This window comes from Bidens hawaiensis, unplaced genomic scaffold (genome assembly GCF_021521415.1).
Source record: "Bidens hawaiensis isolate Kalapana, Puna unplaced genomic scaffold, B.hawaiensis_p1.1 tig00000780_1, whole genome shotgun sequence".
NCBI lineage: Eukaryota > Viridiplantae > Streptophyta > Magnoliopsida > Asterales > Asteraceae > Bidens > Bidens hawaiensis.
The window spans coordinates 5,156,827-5,181,394 of NW_027491045.1; the positions used below are offsets into that span (position 1 = coordinate 5,156,827).

The 24,568-nt window shown below is 38.1% G+C and overlaps 1 protein-coding gene across 1 annotated transcript; it reads right to left on the reverse strand.

Moving 5' to 3' along the window:
* Positions 1–114: 114 nt before the first annotated feature.
* On the reverse strand, positions 115–8,814 carry LOC143539070 (auxin response factor 19-like). Its single transcript, XM_077032494.1, has 13 exons — positions 7,874–8,814; positions 7,604–7,722; positions 5,837–5,935; positions 5,713–5,769; positions 5,477–5,632; positions 5,294–5,378; positions 4,998–5,088; positions 4,712–4,876; positions 4,524–4,646; positions 4,355–4,430; positions 1,762–3,642; positions 1,482–1,672; positions 115–544 (listed from the first exon to the last, which is right to left on the reverse strand). The coding sequence occupies exons 1-13, from the start codon at positions 7,929–7,931 to the stop codon at positions 406–408; spliced, it is 3,240 nt and encodes a 1,079-aa protein (XP_076888609.1). The 5' UTR covers positions 7,932–8,814; the 3' UTR covers positions 115–405.
* Positions 8,815–24,568: the final 15,754 nt, after the last annotated feature.

Sequence of the window (24,568 nt, forward strand, 5' to 3'; positions counted from 1 at the left end):
TTATATTAGGGAAAATGTTATAAAATAGTAACCGAGTTTTAAAAGTGTCAACTCAAATTAAAATAGAAATGAGAGTTATAGTTTAAGCGCAAAAACACAAAACCGCGATATATGTCCTAAACCTGTAACAAATTTAATAATGAAAAGACTTCAAGAGAAGTAAGCACATCTATTTGTACAAATGGATGATGAGATTCTATAATACTAAAAACCAGTAACTTTCTGCAACAAACGTGGCGTCTAGACATAATTAAGTTTAACAACTACTCGTTTCACTCGTTAGATTGTGGGCCCGTTAATGCTCCAAGAAGCTAGGTACACGGGTCAATAGCCGGCTAATCTAGAGAAAATCCAACGACCGATGGCAGTAAGAACACAGCGGTTAAAAGTTGAAAAGACCGTTTTTTACACTTGTCCACCACCCGAACTGCTACAAGCTTGATTTGATAGAACATTATTGCCACCGAAATCTCCATCCAAACTCATCTGCTGCACTTCTTGCGGCGACAATATTTTGATGCAGCGTACGCAGTTTACAAACTCCCTGTTTCGCACACAGGAGAGTCATTATTCATTAGCATAATATAACATTATAATATCATATAATTGAGAAATATTAGTTAAATAGGATTGATAATATAACTTGTCTAATCACACACCCAGTGTGTACCAAAAGTGTATCTTTTGAACCGGGCCCACTTTGAGCCTGGTATATCAAGGGTGAAAAACGAGCCAAGCTAAGACTCAAGCTGGCTAACAGAGCCTAAGCTCGGTTCATTTAGCCTAACATGGCTCAAGCCCTATATCCAGGGATTGAGTTCAGCTCGTAAGTAAATTTTCAAGCTCGAGCTCAGCTCATTTATTATTTATTTAATTATTTTGTTCATATAACTGTTTTCATACATACATATAATTATAAACTTTAATATTTTTAGTAACTCTTATCATAAGTATATAAAAATAATTTTTTTTATCATGTAATAAATACTTATCATATAAAATAAAAGGCATTTAATTTATATAAAAAAAGGCTTGTTTAGACTCATGAGTCTATCCGGGCTAACTATGTGAAACTCGGGCCCGGGCTCTTCACTACACAAGCTTGCTTTAGGCCCGAGCTCGTTTAAGCCTGGCTGTTTTAGCAAGCTGACAGCCGAAAACTATACACTAACAGCTGAAACTATAGCATTTCAGGGGATCATGTTCATCTCGTTGTGGAATATTTGGAAAGCTAGAAATGATCGCATATTTTCGGATAAAAAGTTGAAGGTTACGGAAGTGGTGGCGGAGATAAAAATTCTGAGCTTTCTTTGGTTTAGATGCAGATATAAAAAAGGTTGTGTAGATTGGAATTCGTGGTGTAAATCGACGTGATGTAATAGTTTTTGCTTTGCCTCGGCTCTTTCTCCTTCTTGGAGCTTGAGTTGTTGGTCGTTTGTTTATAAAAGTTATCTTTCAAAAAAACAGTATTGTGGACTTACTCCCAAGGGTCATCCCCAACAAGGAGAACATCATTCTCATGATCCACATAGACAAGTTTCCACCCAACTCTTTGTCGGTCTTCCAGTTGACCCTCGATACCAAACCTTCGGGCCAGGTCTTGTTTAAGCTCATCATAGCCTGAATATGCAGCAATATCAATTGATCTCCCAACCGCTCCTCGTTTGTAAACCTACATAATCCCATCTAACAATTTAAATCCTGAACAACAATATATGCATAAGCAAAAGACGATAAACAGCCGGTATCAAGCAATCAAACCTTGGTATACGTGCGCAGTCGCTGAAACGGTTGAGGTGGTGGCGCCCACACACCGTCACACAAGTCATCATCATTTATGGTGGAATCAATGGAATTGAAAGTCATATCCGGAACCCCAAACGACTGAGACACCATTGAAGACGAGAGTTCGGGTTGACTTTCCTTTGCAGGGTTTTCGTAGCTTGAAATCAAGCCTCCACTCGAGCTGATATTATTTTCAGACCCCATCATTCCTTTTATGACCAAAGGGTCAGGAATCATTGATGACATGTTGTTTACCCCGAATAGAATATCGGTTCTGGGATCGTTTCTCACTTCCTCATCTTGAATAACTGTATCTCTATACGGCAACGGTTGCGAGTTGAATGAAATATGATTGGAGTTATTGTGAGGTTTCATATGAACATCATTTTGGGAAATGCAAACTGAGGTGGCTGATGATGAGCTGTCAAGATAATCCATCTGGGGCCCACCGAGATTTTGTAAATACGTTCGTGGAGCTAAAAAGCCTTGATTTTGAATCTTTGACACGTTTACTGAAGGCTTTACATCAGCTTTTTGCTGCAGTTCTTTACCAAAGTGTTCATTTGCTGATATAGTTTCCAAACCACTGGTGTTTATTAAATGATTAGAAGCTTGAATTATGTCTTCACCAACCATAGTTGTAGTTGCTCTCGGGTAAGATCGACCGTTGATCATACCCGGGCCTACATTTGGGCAGTTATTAGTTGAGGGTGATGTGGAACATGATGGCACGTCATCACTCCCGTTTCCAGTCAATAAACTGCTGCTGTTTGTTGAAGGCTGATTAGCTGGCATCTGGGCGGGCCCCGTCATCTGCCCAGACAACTCATGTTGAAGCTTTGATTGCTGAGGAAGATTTGAGAAACGAAAATTCTGTTCGTTGTTATTACTATTACTAGTATTATTATTTCTTGACATCTGTTGAGGTAGTGATGTGACAGGTGTTTGGGAGGGTTTTTCTGTCATTTGGCTTGTCGAAATCGATTGTTGTGATAAAAGTGACTGTTGCTGTTGATGAAGTTTCTGTAGAAGCTGAATATGATTTTCTGGCATCTGTAGCTTTTGAGTAAACTGTGGATCAGGATATTGGGTCGGCAATGGAAGCTTCTGTTGACTATGACTTTGGCTTTGATTGACTGCCATCATCTGCTGCTGCTGCTGCTGTTGATGTTGCAGTTGTTGCTGCTGCTGTTGCATTTGTTGCTGTTGATGTTGCTGTTGTTGCAGTTGCTGTTGCAACTGCTGTTGTTGTAACTGTTGCAACTGTTGCTGTTGTTGAAGTTGAATAATATTCTGAGGTTGAATCTGTGACTGAACTTGGTTCTGAGGTAGTGTTTGGCTGACCAGATTCTGCCTAACCGATTGCTGCGTCAACTCAGTCAACTGTTGTGGCTGCATCATCATGGCTAACGGGTTCGTCGCACCAGGTTGAGGTAGCTTTTGTATCTGATCAATCTGTGGTGCTGACCGTTGACTATTGAGACCGTTTAACTGAATGCTATTCTGAGTAAGCATTTGTGGGCCGCCATAGTTTTGCAAAACAGAGCCCGCCAACGGGTTCAAGAAGCCCGGTTGGATTTGATTAGCCAAAGACGGGTTTTGTTGCATGTTCATCCATTGGGCTAAACTCAGGCCCGGGTCCTTCATGGACGTATCTTCACCAAGCCACGGCATGGTTCTTTTGAATATGTTGTCGAAATCTGCTGCCTCGTCACCTAACATTCCTGGTTGTCTTGGTCGTTTTGTTGGGTAAAATGCTGGGGTTGGACAGATGTAAAATGGAGCTGTAACGGGCTCGATCTCCCATATCGATACTCGGTTTCTCCTTTCGCCAGCAGTTGCTTCATCCCAACCAACCTACACTCAAGACCATATAACTACTTATTATAAACACTTAAAGCTGACTAAAAAACGGCCACGGGTAATATTATACATATACATATGTGTGTGTGTGTGTGTGTACTAGGGGTGGCAAATGTGACCCATGGGTTGAATGGGTTGTATTAAAATGTATATAACGGGTCAGAATGAGTCAAAACTAAAAAAAGAAAATGATTGAAACGGGTTGACATTTCTCGAGGATTTTTTTATATGGAACGAAAAAAACGGAGAAAACTTTTTAGTATTTTTACTTTTTTAGTTTTTGATTTATATTTGAAGCTATAATTTTTTAATTATTTTTTTTTTGAATATTTTAATGAGGGATTTTTAAAATCTCAACCCATTTTAACTAATTTAAAAAAACCCACATAAAAAGTTTCAAAAAAATAATTAAAAAATCATAACTCGAAATATATATCAAAAGCTAAAAAGGTAAAAATACTAAAAAGTCTCCTCCGTTTTTCTTGTTCCATAAAATAAATAAATAAATAAATAAATAAAACCTCGAGAAATGTCAATCCGTTTTGACTCGTTTCAATCATATTCTTTTTTTAGTTTGACTCATTCTGACCCATTATATACATTTTAATACAACCCATTCAACCCAATGGGTCACATTTGCCACCCTAAGTGTGTACATATGTGTATATACGTACATATATGTATATGAATATATGTATATGTATACCTGTAGGTTACGCCATTGAGAGTTCTTCCATCTTACACCATCCAGATCACTGATGCCAGTAATAGTACCCATATACCTGTAATAATATTTTATATAAATTATTTATACAACTTACAAAAGGGAGAGCATATATATTTTAAGTGTAAAGGTTTGACTCTAACTCTATTACCTCCTTGTTCCGGATTCTTCTGTCTCGAACATCATCCGGAAGCGCATACCGAGAGATATTTGGTTACTGCAGACTGCTTTGTAGTATTTGGCTAACGGAATCACAAATTCTGACGGGCTAGCCCTGTTTTAAAAAATGAATAAATTAAAATATAAATATTCAGGTTCGCTCAGTTAATTTATATTTACCTTGGATTATAGAACACAGTGAAATTGGTGTTATTTGCAGCTGCATGGGCAGCAGCAGCTAACACTCCAATATGCATACTATCACTGGACAAAACTGATGATGATAAATTTGCTTGTTGTCTGTTGGCTCGTCTAATACCCAATAGAAGCTGTTGTTTTTCGTCCCTGTTATATAGATTATAGATTAAGCTCCCAAGTGGATAAAATGCATATATGTATACATGTGTGTGTGTCGTATAGCATACATTATAAAAGTACACAAATCTTGATATGGTCATAGAATTACCTTATAAACAAGACGGAGTCTCCCGCAAAAAGCCTCTTCCCACTAACAAAGAGACTCCACCCAGTCGTGAGCAAGTGGCGTTTCGGTTGCCCTGAATTTTGAAGAATGGTTTATTTCATTGAAGCACGAAAAGATTTTCTTTAAATAAACAAAAGATCGCACATAAATGATGATTTAACAGTCGGTGATATTTTGTTAATTAGTCCGTAGTACAAAAAATATTTTTTGAATATTATTTATTACATATACTACTCATGGTGCATTTTGCAAAATAAAATAAAAAAAGCTTGACTTACCACGATAGATGTGGCGAAACGTCCATACGTTGTCATGTAAATCCCTGGCCACAAGCTCTTGCGCAGGAGGTTGCATATTAAAATCCTATGGAAAAATAAACAAAATTTGGTTGTTAACAAATAAAAATAAGTTTCCAATAAAAATTAGTTAACAAATAAAAACAGCAAGAAAAGTTCACTCACCAGAGGTGGGAAAATTTTTTCAGCTGCTCGGCGAGGAACAGAAAATCCTCCATGAGTGCTAGTATCACTTGCCGTCAAAGTTTTGCAAAAAAACTCTGTTTGTGGCTTATGTGCCTTCATTAGCAGATCAGACCTCAGTAACGCTTCTTTATCAAACTGCAAAAAAATGTACACAATTATGTAAACAGCCTAAATTTGAGCCGTTAATTCGGTAAATAACTATTTCAGGTCCATACCGAAGGAACGGGTTGGAGTGTCATCTGAGCATACACTTCATCAGTGTCTGGATCAGCCTGAAAATAAAATATTAATTTTGACCGAAAATAAAATATTAAAATATTACTTTGCAAAAGGACATACATGTAATGTGACTTTATGAAGTATGCAAAACAATTTTGACTGAAGATTCGGATAGCTTGGAATTTGAGCATCTACATCCTTCCTCATAGATGCAGCAACCTGAAAACACATGTAACAAAATAAATTATTTGAGAAAAAAAAAGACTAAAATACCCTTCCAATTAAATTTTTATACCAAAATTTGTGGGTCCTAAAGAAATCATATCATATAATATTTTTGTGGTTTTTTCATTAAAGAGGCCAAAATAAATTTCATTAACTAAATCTATTGTAGTAAAGACTATAAGGAAGTTGCAGAGATGATGGTTCCATCTCACCAACCATCACCATACCATGTGCATTTTAGCAGATCTAGCATTAATTCAACTATACTTCACCACTCATTTGTATTAAATAAAAAACCAAATATTTATCTGAAAATGCAGGCTCCTCTTACCCTGTTTATTATAAAAAATAAATTCTACATTTACTTAAAGGGTTTGTTTTTCCTGTTTATTATAGAAAATATATTTTACATTTACTTATAGGCTTTATTGTAAACTAAAAGCAAGACCCTTATTGTAGAATAAAAATATTACTCGTAGAAAATATAAAAGGGAAAATAAGATAAAAAATATGTAAAAAGTAGATTTTAACTAAACTTTTTAAAAGTTTACAATAATCATCAAACCTTATGCTTGAAAAGTCTTTATACATTTATAGTATTTGTATTTGTATTTGTATTACTTTCAAGAGAAAGTAGACAACTTTTTTACTCACAAGGGCAGTTTTGTCATTTCCTTGTTTTGGCTAGAAATTTTATTCCATGTACGAGACTACAAACAAGTATTATTTACCTGGAATGATATTTAATTTAACAATACCATTACCAACTACCATGTGTACAATTATTCCAAAAACTGATAATATTTTTGTTATCACCTCCCTTAGTTTTTGGCTCTACCTACTTGTACGTGCAACTACTAAACAAAAATGCATCATTACATCAACTTGTACATTATGCATCAAAACTTGTACCGTTCTTCCTCTAAGGTATCTCAACAATTTTCTTCAAACGTAAATATGTAACTAAATAAAGAGTAAATTGTTATTTTGGTCCCTATGGTTTACATCTCATAGCTAATTCGGCCCAAAATTGAATTTTTAGACGAATAAGCCTCTGATGGTAATTTTGTTAGCGATTTTGGCCCATGATAGTTGACGTTATAAATGGTAAGTTTTTTTAAAAAAATTCATTTTTTTCGCTTTTATTTTATAGGCTTGACACTGTTAGTTCGAACCCCGAGCCCAACAGAGTTTTCGTCCCACCCTGTGTTACGCCAGAGAGTTCTACTCTTGTGTTGTCACAAGTGCACAGCTACTGTCAAGTGGCAGCCGGTGGTATGGTTTCCTGGGGGGAACGCCCAAGCCAAACTTTGAAGCCAACGTGGGCCCCACAATAAGAGGGCATAGTCTAGCCAGAGTGGGTGAACGGTTGGGGAGTACGATGGCCTGGCACATAATAAAGTCGTCTATATATATTATATTTTTTTATTTTCGTTTGTTTCAAATAAATAATATATTTTTCTCACTTTAAATCCATATTTAAAAAAAATATACAAATCAATTAAGCAACTTATTGATTTATAAAAATATAACTTTTTTTATTTTCGTAAACCACAGGGGCCAAAATAGTAACGAAAACCGGTCACGGGCTCACGGCTCTCATTAGCCCGTACCGGCGCAATATAGAAACTAAACATAACAAAAGCTTAAAATAAAATAAACCTGTTCACTATGTCCTTGAGGAAAATAAACAACGTGTGTTCCAGCCGCCGGTAAGTTGACCAGTGGACCGGCACAAGCCTGCCATAGCTCCGGGTTAATTAACCGGTTCTTCTCTCCACCTATATTAATAATATTAACAAAAAAACACAAATATATTAATTATAAAGCAACAAAAAAGTTAACTTTTTAAACCTAATCAGTTGCAGATTTAGAAACTTTTAAGTAAAATTAAATTAATTAGAATTAATGTTAATTAAATGTTAATCTGACCTTCAACTGGATTCGTTGACGTTAAATTGGATCCTGAACTGTTCGCCGTCATCTTCATTGCTTGTTATTGAAGCTTCAAATCACTGGCTGACGTTAAATTAGAGACTCATCGGAGGTTTTATTCAGATCAAAACGATGTAGTTTTGCAATTCAAGCTGTGAATTCGATTATTCCAATAAAACGCCTAACTTTTAACGACGGAAGTGATCTCCGGCGAATATTCCGGCAAAACTCGCCGGAATCGGAGGTTTGATTCACTTCAAATCAGATCAAAACGGTGTAGTTTTGCAATTGGAGCTGCGAATTTGGTGATTCTGATAAAACGCCTAAAATTAAAAGACGGATGTTATCTCCGGCGAACAAATTATAATAATATTAATAAATAAAATATCAAATCAAAACGGTGTAGTTTTGCAATTGGAGCTGCGAATTTGGTGATTCTGAGAAAACGCCTAAAATCAGACGACGGAGGAGAATATTCCGGCGAATATTTCGGTGAAACTTGCCGGAACTGGAAAACAAGTTGAATTATAATAATATTATTATTAAAAGAAGTGGCCGGAAAAGATGGAATGAGACAATATGACGAGCGGAGACACTTTAATAATAATAATAATAATAATAATAATAAAAAGATTGCTGGTTGCTGAGTATTGAATTGCAGAGACCAAACGAAATGCTGCTGCTGCAACTTTGTTAATAACTTTCTGGATGAATCTCTTATTATTATTATTCACTTTCTCTCTCTAAAAGTAAGTGTATGTATGTATATATGTGAATCTATAACTTTCTCTCTCTAAAAGTATATATGTATATGTGTGTGTATGTATCGGTGGTATCTTTCTCTCTCTTCTGGTGTCTGAAAGAAAGCAATCTTTCTTTCTCTCTCTGGAAAAGGTTGACCAGATGGGGGTAGTTTCGGAATTTGGGAAAGTTTTATTTAATTAGACGGTCTTCAGTTAATTAATGGTAGGTTAATATTACCCAAATCCAATTATGATTTTGTTTATTTTTATATTTATATCTTTTTTTTTTACAATTATGTAGACTCATTGTACTGTCGTGTAGAGATAGATAAATAAACCGGTTAACCAAACCGACCTGAAAATCGAATCGAAACTGAACTGGTTTAAAACCAATTGAAACCGTAAGTTCGTTACGTGTTTGTAATTTTCTCCACCAAAACCGGTTTTACACCGGTTAACCGAACCGAACAGGCAAAAACCGATCAAAACCCGAACCGAAACCGATGGTAGCATGGTAAAACCCGATTTCAAACCAAACCGAACCGATGGTAAACCTTTTTTGACGTTTATTGACCGAACCGAACAGGTTTTAACCCAAACCGGTTTTGAGTTTTAAATCGGCTTATGCACATCTCACCGTCGTGCCTTCGGGCGAGTGTTTACAGGCATTGGCCTTACATGAGGGTTTTCCTTGAATCGAAACCAGTAGCCCATAAAAGATTCATTAGGAGTTCAAAAAAATACCCGCTTATAAACTAATGGATATATTACATATTCTAAAAATCTATCTTGATATGTATTCATTCTGACCCAAACTCATTTTAACAATTCACTTAAATTCAATCCAACATATTTGTATTGCCACCACTAGATATGTATAAAATTTAGAAGGTGTGTGAGTTAATTATTATAATAAAATGCATCATATTATTTACTAAAAGTATAATTAGAATAAAATAGAAAGGTACTCCAACAAAAGTGACTTATCATAAAGATTATCTTGTTACACCAACTTCATAGACTATGAATCTTAACAAGTGATTTACATAAAATGATTCCTTAATCTGTTGCCTATTTTCTCAGTAGGTGTCACGTCACGTGTTATTATCAGGCTGAGGGGTGTGGGGGGCTTTAATAGGGGCTTTAGTGGGGGCTCCAACCAATAATATTATGACGTGTGGCAGAGAGAGAAACTGGATAAGGGGGTTGTTGGAGCCCCCGTTGGAGACCTGGCCCCTGGTGTGCAGGGGCTCCAGCGAAAATTTTTTTTTAATTTTTTTATAAATATATTCAAACAACGACATTTTTTTGTGTTTGTTTTGAGAGGATTTTAGGAGGAAAGGTGTATAATTGTGAAATGAAGTATATTTTATAAAGGTATATATTTATAGTTTAAGAAAATATATTTTTTTAATTTAATATGAGCTCAACGGCTCTTTTCCGTAAACCTATATAGAAAATATATTTTTTTTTTGTTTTTTTCGGCTCCCAACGGTCCAAAATACCTCAAAAGGTGTGCTCCTCTCTCTCTTCTCCCGCTAACCAGCTCACGCCTGCATTGTTTTTCGCGTTAGCGCCCCGTTAGCGCCCCCGTTAGCGCCCCGGTGGTGTGGTGTTAGCGCCTTGGGGCGCGAGCGAAGGGGCTCTAGCGCCCCCGTTGAAGCCCCACACCCCTCAGCCTCATAGATTAATAGGGTTTCTTACTTATTTTTTAGAAAAAGAAAAATATAGTATTCCAAATTTTATAGTATATATATAGGTTTCAATTTAGAAATGGGTGGTGGCGCAGCTTGTTGTCCACCTACCTGCTATGTTGATGTAATATCTATGTAATAAAAGTTCTAAAATAATAAAATATATAAAAGATGCTTAATTATTTTATGGATTAAATCATATTTAGGGTGGTGATGGTGGTAGGCTGAGTACACCACCCCCACCCCCAAATTTTCTTTTTGGGTAATTATGTCTGGTGATATGATTTGAAGAAAGGATATAAGAGAGTGAAATGTTTGTGTGTTTAGGGGAGAGAGAGGCCAAGATTTCGGGTGATGTTTTGACGTTGATATCGGGTTTCACCGGTTGACTGGGTAAATGATGAGTTTTTGGTCATTGATTGGTTTTCTGGTAGGTGGTTGCGGGTTGCGCCCCAACCACTCTAACCCAATAAAGGTTAATGGTCAAATCTATTTTTTTTTTCATTCTTTCATATATTTGTAACATTCTGTTATTTATATAATCCTTTTATCGTAACAATCACTGAAATGGTGAGGTTAGAGCCTTAGATTACTCCCTACTTTTTTATAAAGAAATAACGTTTTTATTTTATTTAATCCAATCTATATATGTTTAAAATATTCGGTTTTTTATATTTTGAAATAAAAGTATGTGTATAATATTTGCTAAAAACAATTTGTGGGTTGTCCTCACCAATATCTAAATCTTTTCCTGGATTTGATGCCAAACTAATCCACATGGGTAGTGGTGGAATTTCTGATAATTACTTCACTATCACATCGCATCACTTTTAAATACTTCATTTTGATGACACTTTTTTTTAATATATATTAAAATTTAAAATTCTATAAATATCAGAATATTTGAACCACCTTTTTAATGTTTGAACTACCTTGTTTATTAAACAAATATAAACGATGGAAACCTAACGTTAATAAATGAGTAAAGTGTCATTTTCGTTCTTATGGTTTGACAAATAATGCAAATTTAGTTCAAAAAATTTATTTTTTGCTTATGGACCCTACATGTTTCCCAGTTCTTGCCAATTGCATTCAAATCACTAAACCCGTTAAATTTAATCGTTAACTCATGGGGACATGTCTTTTCACTCGTTCTTTATTATAATACTTATTTTAGTGAACTGCAGTTCTCGTTCTTGTGGTTTGTCCAGATCTACGGTTTTAGTTCAATAGTTTCAAGTTTGCAATTTGTGTCCCTGTAGTTTCATTTCACTTGCAATTAAACTCGAATTTATTAACCTCGTTAAGTCTGTTCGTTAACCCATTTGCATGCTCCTCATGTGACGATTTATTTTGTCGTTTTTCTCCCCAAATAAACCTAAGTCCTAATTCTCAACCCCCCTCACGTGAGAGGCTGGGGTGTATTGGGGGAAATAAGGGGAAAAAAAGAAGATACAAAACTGCCCATCACGTGAATGGCACACTGATGGGTTTAACGACTGGACTTAACGAGATTAGATAATTCAGGTTTAATTGCAAATGAAATTAAACCATATGGAAGAAAATTGCAAATTTTAAACTACTAGACTAAAGCTGCATATTTGGACAAACCAGAGGGACAAAAACCGCAGTTCACTGAAATAAGTATTATAAATAAAAAGTGAAAAGACATGTCTACTCCTAACTTAACGATCAAATTTAACGGGGTCAGTAACTTGGATGTAATTGGCAATAACTGGAAACGTGGAGGGTCCATGTGCAAAAAATAAATTTTTTGGACTAAATTCACATTATTTGTCAAACCACAAGAACGAAAACGACACTTTACTTTAAATATATATACATTAGAAAAATTAAACCCAAAATATATTAGGAGACCTTAGATTCAAAAAAAAAAAAAACCTTTTGTTATGCCACGATTTTTATACTGAGGATCCTTTATCCTTGACTGTCTTATGGATAGTTTATCCTTGAAATATACATCAGGATATAAAGGATCGACGATCCTCGGTATTGTTTGTTTACTAATGATTGCGTTTAGTATGGTGATGTGTTAGACAGGTATATCTACTTTAAGACGAACTTGCATCAATTATCCTCGCGGGACATCCTGTAGCTGGAACGTGGATCTAGGATCCTAATTCAACATAGCTGATTATGGACAAACTCTCTTGAAGATTGACATTTAAATAACAACAACGGTATCTAGACCTAGTATACCATTTTAATCGCTAATGAGTGGCTATCAGCACGTGGTCAAAGGGCACGTTGATGAAGAATGGAAGACTAGCGGATTTATAGGATGAAGTTGTTAAGTTTGTTAATTACTTTTTCCTTATATATTTGAGTGTGATCGGGTAGGAATAGACACATGTACTTACACACACACTAGAGCAGAAGCAAATACTCTCTCTACACACTTAGATATTCTTTTTAATCTCGATCACATACTCCACAAACATTTGTAATCACCTTTTGTTCATCAATAAACTCGACGGTGATAGTTTTCACCGTCCGGGGGTTTTTTGTGCCGGAGACCGAGATAACCATATACTCATCGACCAATGGTTACCTTGTTGATCATTGACTAAAGTACTTTGACCAAAGATTATTTTATTAATCATTGACCGGAGCTATTTTACCAACGATTGCCTTGATAAGTTTTGACCGAAGTAAGACTATCTTGGTTAAGGGCTTTTTCCTTCGTGATCAAATCATCGTGTTCATCAATATCACGCTCATACACTCGTTATCATCGAATTGGCACCTTACCTCACATAACATATATAGATACTTGATCCTTAGCTGATTTTTGTCTAAAACACCTTTGTAATACCGTTAATTTTTCTTTTACATCCACCACCGGTTGAAAACACTTTTGATCATTGTCGACTCCATATTATTTGCCACAATTTTTAACACTCACTCACATTTTGATTGTTAGTGTAGTTCACGTGTGGCTCCTAGTGTGTCTTCATATTCTAAAACCACTGCTGCTGCCCCGACGGTTAATACTAACAGTGATGTTTCGTCTATGTTTTCGCAGGTTAAAGCGTATATGGAGCAACAGAACAAGACTAACCAGAGGATCCTTCGTGAGATAGAAGATCTCAGGAAGAATAAGAGGCCAGCAGAAGATCTCACTCCCATGGTGCCCAGGATGCTGGATTTCACCAGTCCGGGATCCATGGCTCAGCTTTCACAAGGATCTTCACAGTTTCAGCCAAGATCCTCTATCCTGCAACCGGGGTCCATGGGTCAACAGGCTCAAGGATCCTCAGTGTTTCAGCCAGGATCATCTATCCTGCACCAAGGGTCCTTGGGTCAGCAGGCTCAAGGATCCTCAATCTTTCAGCCAGGATCCTCTATCCTGCATTCGGGGTCCATGGGTCAACAGGCTCAAGGATCCTCAGTGTTTCAGCCAGGATCATCTATCCTGCACCAAGGGTCCATGGGTCAACAGGCTCAAGGATCTTCAATCTTTCAGCAGGATCATCCATCCTTCAACAAGGGCCCATGGGTCAGCAGGCTCAAGGATCCTCACTCTTTCAGTCAGGATCACATATCCTTCAACAAGGGTTCGTGGGTCTACAGGCTCAAGGATCCTCGCAATTTCAGCAGGGGTCATCAATCATCCCGCCGGGATCATCTGGTTATATGCTCAAGGCTCCTATGGTTACCAACCTCAAGGATCATTTGGCCAGGATCAAGGATCCTCAAGAATTCAGCACATACAGTCTTTCGAAGTCCATGATGGGGACATAATCCCCATGCAGACCATAGCTTCAGGAGGACCCACTCCTATTGCTGACTCCTCTTTTCCCAGATACTCGTCTGGAATACCAAACACCACCCAGCAGAGAGGTAACTGGTACGATCCTACATCTTTAGATACTAACCATGTTCCCATGCAGGATTCAGACATCAACCAGGCCATGGCTAGGGAGTTACAAAATCTAAAGTATATGATATCCAGTGTCCCAGGGGTGATACGTCTAATTCATGAGATACCGGAGGGAAGTCACAAGTTATCCAGATTCGCTCCGCCCATATGTGATGCTGAAATTCCGAAGCGGTTCCAAACTCCCAACATGAAGACGTATGATGAGAGCACCGATCCTGAGGAACATGTTGCCCAATATAGGGAAAGGATGGAAATTAATCCTATTCCTGAAAGACTCAAAGAGGCTTGCCTTTGTAAAGGATTTGGAGCCACACTGACGGGAGCTGCACTAAAATGACTGCTAAGTCTCCCCCCTTTCTCGGTTACATCTTTCTCTCATTTAGTTAATTTGTTTAACACACAATTTTCCTGTAGTCGAAAATTTGAGAGGTTAACCAGTGATTTATATCGTGTTATCCAGCCTAGTGATGAATCCCTTAGGGATTTCGTTACTAGGTTCGGCAAGGAAGCTCTAGAAATCCCAAACATTGATATGACTACTGCTGTTGAAGCATTCAAGATGAGAATTCAAAAGAGCTCCCCCTTTTTATGATGATTTAGTGATGACTCCGTGCAGGACATTAGATGAAGTCAGAAGCAGGGCATTAAGGTATATCCCCTTGGAAGAAGATAAAAAGATCCAGGATCGTCTCGGGAGACAAACGAAACAAGAAACTCCTGAGAATAATAAAGGATCCTGGAATAGGAACAACAATTCGAAGCCACACCAAGTTCAACAATCAGAACGTACGGGCATTTGAAGAAGGAGATGACGATGAAGACTACCATTGCATCTCCGACTATTGTTTCTCTGTAGATACTCATGGCTTGATTTGCGCCATGAAGGATCTAGGAGAAAAAGCAAGGTGGCCCCGAAATAATGAGAAGGTGGTTGGATTCAAGGACAAGTCTAAGTGGTGCGCCTTCCACGAAGATTTTGGCCACGCGACAGATGAGTGCATCGACTTAAGGAAAGAAATTGGATACCTCCTGAGCAAGGGTCACTTTAAAGAACTCTTGGGAAGGAAGAAATCCAAAACCCAGGATCCTGAAGACCTTCCACAGTAAGCAACACCACCACCGCCAGATGCACATGTGATCAACTTTGTCTCTAGAGACTACGAATTATTTCAATATTCCTGTACCATAGAAGAAAGTCCCGTAGAAGAATTCGAGTTGGATGATGAGAGAAGACCGCTCATCCCCACTACTCGGGTGACTGATCAAAGAGTCTTTTTCAATTCAAGGATCCAGGATCCTCAACAAAACAAGCCGGATGTGCCAGCAGTTAATTTCATCTCGGGAGGTTCAGACATATGTGGAACTTCTTTCTCTGCGGCAAAAAGATTCGCCAAGGAGATCAAGATGGATAACGGAGATCATCCTATAGTCTCAACTACATTAACAACAGACAAGAGAATCTTCTTCGATGAGGAAGACAAGCTGAACATCCAGGATCCTCATCATGACGGTTTGATTATTACTTTATTTATCTTTAATCATTATGTACGCATGATCCTAGTGGACGGGGGCAGCTCGGTCAACATTATCCAGCATGACGTCCTCAAAAAGATGAACATCCCGGATTCAGAAATCATTCCTAGAACATCGGTGCTAGTCGGTTTCAGTGGTGAAACCAAGAAGACATTGGGGGACATCAACCTCCCAATTTATATCGAAGGGTTAAATTCATACAAAAAAATTTTGTGTTATAGATAACCTTTCCTGTTGCAATGTTATTTTAGGTAGGCCTTGGCTCCATGGAATGAAGGCCGTAGCTTCAACTTATCACCAATGCATCAAGCTACCAACTCCTTGGGGAGTTGTAAAGATAGTAGGTGACCAAGCGGAGGCTAAGAACTACTATTCATCATCAATGAATCCAGCAGCCAAGCAAACTATAGCATAGCAACTACAACAACATCCTAGGAACGTGCTGGAAGCTCGGGAGAAAGACCTCAAAGAAGTATCATTGGACCCCGAAGATCCAGAGATAAAAGTGTTCCTAGGATCCAGTATCCCCAGCAAAATCGAGGAGGATATAATATCCTTCCTGGGGCGAAGAAGATCTACTTTTGCCTTCAAGCACTCAGACATGACAGGTATTTCAAAAGATGTAATCACTCATAAACTCGGCCTTGATTTATCTGTTAAGCCCGTCCATCAGAAGCGAAGAAAATTCGCTCCTGAGAGGAACAAGATCATACAAGAAGAAGTTGAAAAACTTCTTAAGGCCGGTATGATCAGAGAGGTTCAATTTCCTCGATGGCTAGCTAATGTGGTCATTGTTTCAAAAAAGAATGGAAAGTGGAGGGTGTGTGTCGATTTCACGGATTTAAACAAGGCATGCCCCAAGGATCCTTTCCCATTACCACATATAGATGCCATGGTGGATGCGACGGCTGGACATGAAGTGCTCACCTTTATGGATGCTTCCTCTGGATTCCAACAAATTCAGATGAAACCATCTGATCAAGAGGACACAACGTTCATGACTCCAACCGGCATATATTGTTATACTGCTATGCCGTTGGGACTAAGAAATGCAGGAGCAACGTACCAAAGACTAGTCAACATGATGTTCAAGGACCAATTGGGCAAGACGGAGGTATACATAGATGATATGGTGGTAAAGTCGAAGAAGGCAGATGATCACCTCAGAGACCTTGAGGAAGCATTCAATATCCTTGACCAGTATAACATGAAACTAAATCCGTCCAATTGCCACTTCGGTGTTAAGGCTGGAAAGTTTCTAGGATATATGGTCACAAAGAGAGGAATTGAAGCAAGCCCGGAGCAGATCGAAGCTATTGTCAATCTCAAATCTCCTGCAAATGCCAAAGACGTCAAGAGACTCACCTGAAGAATAGCAGCCCTGAATAGGTTCATTTCAAGATCCTCCGAGAAGTGCAAAGACTTCTATGATATCCTTAGAAAGAACAAGAAGTTTGAGTGGACTAAAAAACATGAAGCTGCTCTTACAGCCCTGAAGGATTACTTATCCTCGGCTCCAGCTCTGATGAAGCCTGTGAATGGAGAATCCTTGTATCTATATCTTGCTGTGTCAGGAAATGCAGTAAGCGCGGTCTTGGTAAAAAATCATGAAGGTGAACAACATCCTGTATACTGTGTAAGTAAAAGTCTTTTAGATGCAGAGTCCAGGTATTCTCATTTAGAAAGCTAATTCTTGTACTTATTATGGCTTCTACTAAACTGAGACATTATTTTGAAACTCACCCTATTATTTTGAGAACTAACTATCCTGTAAAGAATGTTCTTAGAAAACCAGAGTTATCAGGTAGAATGGCTAAGTGGGCTGTAAAGTTAAGTGCATATGATATCCAATACGAGCCAAGAACAGCAATCAAGTCTCAAGCACTAGCGGACTTTGTGGCTGATTTCACTAGTGATCTACAAAAAGAAGCTGACTTGGAAGTCCAACAACTGGAAAAGACCAAGGATCCTTAGATACTCTTCACAGATGGAGCATCCAACGTAAGAGGAACAGGATTAGGGATCCTATTGAAATCGCCACAGGGGGACATATTACCCCAGTCCATAGCTTGTGAGTTCCAGGCAACAAACAATGAAGCAGAGTACGAAGCTTTAATCGCAGGTTTACAATTAGCCAAAAGCATGAGGATCATGTATCTTCAAGTTTATGTAGACTCTTTATTGATAACTAACCACTTTAACGGCTCGTATGCTGTTGAATGTGAGAAACTAATGAAATATTTAGATGTTGTGAAGGAATTGTCGAAATCCTTCGAAATATTTAGTATTACACAGGTACCGAGGGAAGAAAACGCTGGGGCAGATGCCTTAGCAAACTTAGCCTCATCTCTGAAGATTCCTGAGGATTTGAAAATACCAATAATCCACATTCTCACGCCAGCAATAGGAGAACAGGAAGTTGTAGAGATGACAAAAGATAAAGAAATCGTGCTCTGGGATCCTTTATCCTCAAATAACAAAGGATCATGGATCCATCCTATCAAGAACTATATTCAGACTGGAGAAATTCCAGCCACAGAAAATCGTAAGTCCTTCAAACCCAAGGTATCCCAATATACTTTATTAGATAATATGGTGTATAGAAAATCTCTTGCAGGTCCATATCTGAGATGCATCGAAGATCCTGAGATCCAAGAAGTACTTAAGGATTTTCACGAAGGAGATTGCGGCAATCACACAGGTGGAAGAGCGTTATTTTCCAGGATACTCAGAACTGGATACTTCTGGCCAACAATAAAGAAAGATGCAGTGGAGTATTCAAAGAAGTGTGATGCTTGCCAAAGACACGCGAACATCCTTCATCAACCAGCGGAGCCTCTATATCCTATATCCTCCTCATGGCCTTTTATGAAATGGGGCATGGATATTGTAGGCAAACTGCCAAAAGCACCAGGTGGAAAAGTCTTTATGCTTGCTATGACTGACTACTTCTCCAAATGGATTGAGGCAGAGGCATTTGTACAAGTCCGAGAAAGGGAAGTAATATCTTTTATTAAACGAAATATTATAACTAGATTTGGTATTCCCGCTGAAATTGTTTGTGACAATGGTTCCCAGTTTATCGGGAAGAAAACCACTAACTTCTGTGACAGTTGGGGCATCAAAATGATTACTTCGACTCCGGTTCATCCTCAAGCCAATGGCCAAGCAGAGTCTAGCAACAAGATCATCATCAACAATCTAAAGAAGAAGCTGGGATCCAAGAAGGGAAAATGGGCTGAAGAACTTCCTTATGTCCTTTGGGCAGACAGAACTACACCCAAAAATGCAACAGGCCAGACACCCTTCTCTTTGGTGTTTGGATCAGAAGCAGTAATTCCCACAGAAATGGTGGTCCCCACTGCGAGAACCAGCATCCGTGATCCTGAAGCTAATAAAGAAGTCCTTCTTGAAGACTTGGATACTATAGAAGAACTCAGAGATCTAGCAAAAATCAGAATGGCAGCTTATCAACAAAGGGTAGCTGGGGCATATTACAAAAGTAACAGAATCAGAAGATTTCAAGAAGGAGATCTAGTAATGAGGAAAGCCTTCCAAAACACAACAAATTCGGCTGATGAGAAATTAGCACCCAAATGGGAAGGACCTTATCAAATTGAGTCTGAAGCAGGAAAGGGGGCATATCATTTGCTCACAATGAAAGGCAACAGGTTACCAAGAGCTTGGAATGCCATTCACCTCAAGAAATATTTTTTCTGATCAGGATCCGATATCTTGAGAGGATATATTATCCAGAAAAAGGATCTAGGATCCTTAAAGCGGTAACATCTTTCTGATCTATTATTCTCTTTGAATTATTATTATAATATATTCTTAACACTTTATCTTTTCCAAGTTTTGAGTAACCATGCAGGATTGCAATGTCATTTGATGTTCAAGAGGTTGGCCACCTCACCGTTGCATTTAAGGTACTTTACTATTTCCCTTGGCCTTGTCCACGTTTGGATATGACCCCCGATGGTCATATCCCCTAAGGTTTAAAGGTTTTCACCTTTCTCATGATCGCCAGTTGCGCACGCTATCCAACGTATAGTTCGGGGCAGCGGACCAGTACACGCTTAGTGGCTTACAATTTCGTTGTCTCTGGCTATATGGAGGATCCTACGAATTATGGTATACGTACCATACCTCTGGTTTATTACGTTTTCACGTTATCTCACGTTTGGGCTAAATCCCGGTTCGAGCGAGACCCCAGTTAACATCCGTATTTATGGGCCAGTCCCCAGTTTGGGCTTGTCCCCAGTTTGTTGGGCTTGTCCCCAGTTTGTTGGGCTTGTCCCCAGTTTATTTTATGGGCTTATCCCCAGTATGTTGGGCTTTTCCCCAGTTGCACAGACTTGTCCCCAGATTACACGGGCTTGTCCCCAGAATATTTGTTGGGCTTGTCCCCAGTCTAATGGGTTTGATCCCAGTTAATAATATGAATTATTTGCAGTGAATTTTCTAAGTTATTATTGAAGATCAAGAAACTAAGGATCCCGGATCCTAAAGCTACTCTAGTAAGGAACATTAAGAGTTCAATACTACTGGTAACCTAGGTCTATCTAGACCTTCTGGTATGATCTTTATTGATTAACTTAAGTTTGATATTTATTGCAATAACTTTGGATGTTCCGGTTAGAAAGGCTAATCTTTTAAAAAGTTTATGATTACTAAAGTCTTTAGCTAATTTCGGGATACTTTATCCTAAAATTTCCTTTGTATAAATTTTATTAATTAATAAAGATGTCTCATCCTAAAATTTATGATTTAAGGATATTCTATTCTAAACGATTTTTAAAGATCTTTTATCCCAAAAATCTTTTACTCAAGATTATTTATCAAACTATTAACAATGCTAAACTTATATGCAACAAGTTTTTGAGAATAAATAACAGGTAGATAGTCAAAAGATTTATATATTAATTAAAATAAGCCACAAGGACTTATCCAAAATCCTTAACCTGGATTTCACCATACGAAAAGATGGACCATCCATCCGGGTTAAGTATGAGTTACTAACGGTTTAGAAGTGCAGGAAAATTAAAAACAGTGGCAACAAATGCTTCATCCCCACAAACAGAGGATCCCTCCACCTTTGTCACCCCCACACATTGTCTTTAAGGATCATGGATCCTTTACCCTAAATAACTATTGTTTATTACAGACCATAGAAAGTGTTCATAAAAACATCAACACCAAATAAAAAAGTGGGCTCGGGCCTTGTCTTTAATATCCTTCATCGCCCACTTAAGCTGCATCTTCAACCGCAGCATCACCTTCCCCCTTGCCATCTTCAACCGTCTTCTTAACGTCACTGGTCCCAGCCTCAGTGTTCTCAACCATCTCTTCATCATCCTCACCACCAAGGTCATCAAGAGCAGCCTTCCATTTCTCTACTTCCCAGGCCGACTTGTCAAAAGCAGGATCACCGGCTTCCTGCGCCATCTTGATCCGCGCTTGGAATACCGACCTGGCAGCCCACACCTTGGCTTCATTAGTCGCCTGCTCCACTGCCTCTTGACGTTGGTCTTCGGCTGAGGATATCTGATCCTCCAATTGTTTCTTGAATTGGATCATAGCTTTATCCTTAGCAACCGCAGCTTTCCATAACCCGGACATTTTCTCGCTCATCTGGAGGATAGTCTTTTCGTAGTGGTCCCTCATAGCAATCACAGCCTACCAATAAATTTCGTATCAAAATTGGGACAATATTGGATCCTAAATCACTAAAGGGAAAATACGGCACACTTACAGAGCAGACAATGTCACAGTGAGTCTTGGGATCAGAGGATTTTTTCCTCTTGGAAGCTGCGGATTTAGCCCTGGTAGTGGCGGTCTTGGGCTCGGAGCTTGTGCCAGCCTTTGAAGCCTCCTTCTTGACAGCAGGAGAAGTAACCATACAGTCGATGTCGTCAAGGGAGAACTTAAGAGCGGACTTTCCAGATTTCTTAGTGCCTGTAGAGGAGAAATCAACAGATAAGTATTCTATTTTATTTTATTTACTTTAAAATGATTAACTTACTTGACATGTTTGAACTTGAGGAGATGTCACAAAAACCTTCAACAAACCGAGCTTGAAAGGTCCTAACTTCGGCATCCAGTGCTAAAAACCGTTTTGCCTTTTCATTTGTTCCAGGTAGCTTGCTCAATGAAGCGAAGTTTTCAACTGCAGACAACAGAAAAGAATAAGTCTTAAAACTGAAGAATAAAGGATCCTGCTATTCCTTAAGGATCCAGGATCCTACCCTTCGTGACCCACGTTGAAGGAAGATCAGTCCCCCTGGTATCGAGTCGCGTTTAACGAAGAAAAATTGATTCCTCCACACGGAATCATTTAGCGTGGCTTTGGAGATCGGATGGGGCTGTCGGGGCTTGGATTTGAAGATAAAACGAGCAGAACCGAAGGTAGTGAGGGTATACAGATATGACAACTCCGGAAGGCCAAAATCGATTTTTTCCTCCTTGATGATTCTCTCGATAGTGCTAAGAACCCTCCAGATCATCGGCATGGCTTGTATGTAAGATATGCCGGTAGAATCGAAAAAACTTTGGGTAAAATGCGGAAAGGGGTATTTATAGCCGATAAGAAAGGGAGATGCCGGAAAGCAGACCCAAACCTTGGAGTAAATATCGCATCTAATGCTGGATTCGTAGGGTCGGAACACGGTTTCTGGAGGAAATAATGTATGAAAACTGTCAACCTCGGGTTCCGTGAGCTTACAAATTTCAGAAGATGGGTTGGAAAGCAGACTTTGGGGTTCCATTTCAACTAGTTCAGAACCACCGGATGACTGTTCAGGAGGTTTAGAAGGGGCCGGAGAAGAAGAAGAAGCGGCGGACATGATTAAAGAAAATAAGATACAAAGGTTAGAAGAATACCTGATGCGTCGGATGAAGGTGTATATAATCCAAGATATAGGACGGCATATATAGACGGTTATAATTAACCTTGGGGGCTAAATGGTAAATTTTCTGGCAAAACCGTCCCATCATTTAGTTTTCACAGTGATTTTGAATTTCAAAATGACAGCTGTGCTCCACTGTCACCCGCCATTTTGGGGGCAATTGTTAGGCCACGATTTTTATACTAAGGATCATTTATCCTTGACTGTCTTATGGATAGTTTATCCTTGAAATATACATCAGGATATAAAGGATCGACGATCCTCGGTATTGTTTGTTTACTAATGATTGCGTTTAGTATGGTGATGTGTTAGACAGGTATATCTACTTTAAGACGAACTTGCATCAATTATCCTCGCAGGACATCCTGTAGCTGGAACGTGGATCTAGGATCCTAATTCAACATAGCTGATTATGGACAAACTCTCTAGAAGATTGACATTTAAATAACAACAACGGTATCTAGACCTAGTCTACCGTTTTATTCGCTAGTGAGTGGCTATCGGCACGTGGTCAAAGGGCACGTTGATGAAGAATGGAAGACTAGCGGATTTATAGGATGAAGTTGTTAAGTTTGTTAATTAGTTTTTCCTTATATTTTTGAGTGTGATTGAGTATGAATAGACACATGTACTTACACACACACTAGAGCAGAAGCAAATACTCTCTCTACACACTTAGATATTCTTTGTAATCTCGATCAAATACTCCACAAACATTTGTAATCACCTTTTGTTCATCAATAAACTCGATGGTGATAGTTTTCACCGTCCGGGGTTTTTTGTGCCGGAGACCGAGATAACCATATACTCATCGACCAAAGGTTACCTTGTTGATCATTGACTAAAGTACTTCGACCAAAGATTATTTTATTAATCATTGACCGGAGCTATTTTACCAACGATTTCCTTGATAAGTTTTGACCGAAGTAAGACTATCTTGGTTAAGGGCTTTTTCCCTCGTGATCAAATCATCGTGTTCATCAATATCACGCTCATACACTCGTTATCATCGAATTGGCACCTTACCTCACATAACATATATAGATACTTGATCCTTAGCTGATTTTTGTCTAAAACACCTTTGTAATACCGTTAATTTTTCTTTTACATCCACCACCGGTTGAAAACACTTTTGATCATTGTCGACTCCATATTATTTGCCACAATTTTTAACACTCACTCACATTTTGATTGTTAGTGTAGTTCACGTGTGGCTCCTAGTGTGTCTTCATATTCTAAAATCTAGTTAGTTTTTAGCAAATTGTTAGTTTTCTTCAATATATGTCGTGTCAACATCGGTACCATAATTTTCACCGGATAACTTTAAGGACCTCTATTTATCAAAAGGCTCTACACATCCATCATATTTTTCTTGTATTTTCCGTCTCGCATTATTGTTCTTAATATGACAATATATGAGTAGACATCAGATCCTCCTGAGACAAGACGTTTATTTTTATTTTTATTTTTGTTTTTATATATCCGTATTGAATATTTGTTTGTTAAATATTTAGGGTTCAAATTTGATTTATGATGTAGTTTAACAAATGATTGTGGTATGATGTAATACCTTATAAATGAGTTAATCAAGACACTTAGAAAAGTTGTTAAATCATAATTAATATAATAAATATATTATAATCACCATTAAGAAATAAACAAAGTTTCATAGATAATTTAAACTTTGGTGTTAATCAACCTTCTTTATTGGATTTCTCCTGAATATTCATTACGAACAGTTCATGAACATAAACAAACGTAAAACGAACATAATTGAACCAAGGTAAACGAACATAAATGAATATACATGAATAACTGTAAACAAACACAAACAAACATAAACGAATATAAATAACACACTTAAATGAACAAAAAAGAACAAATATATAACACTAAGTAGATAATTCGCT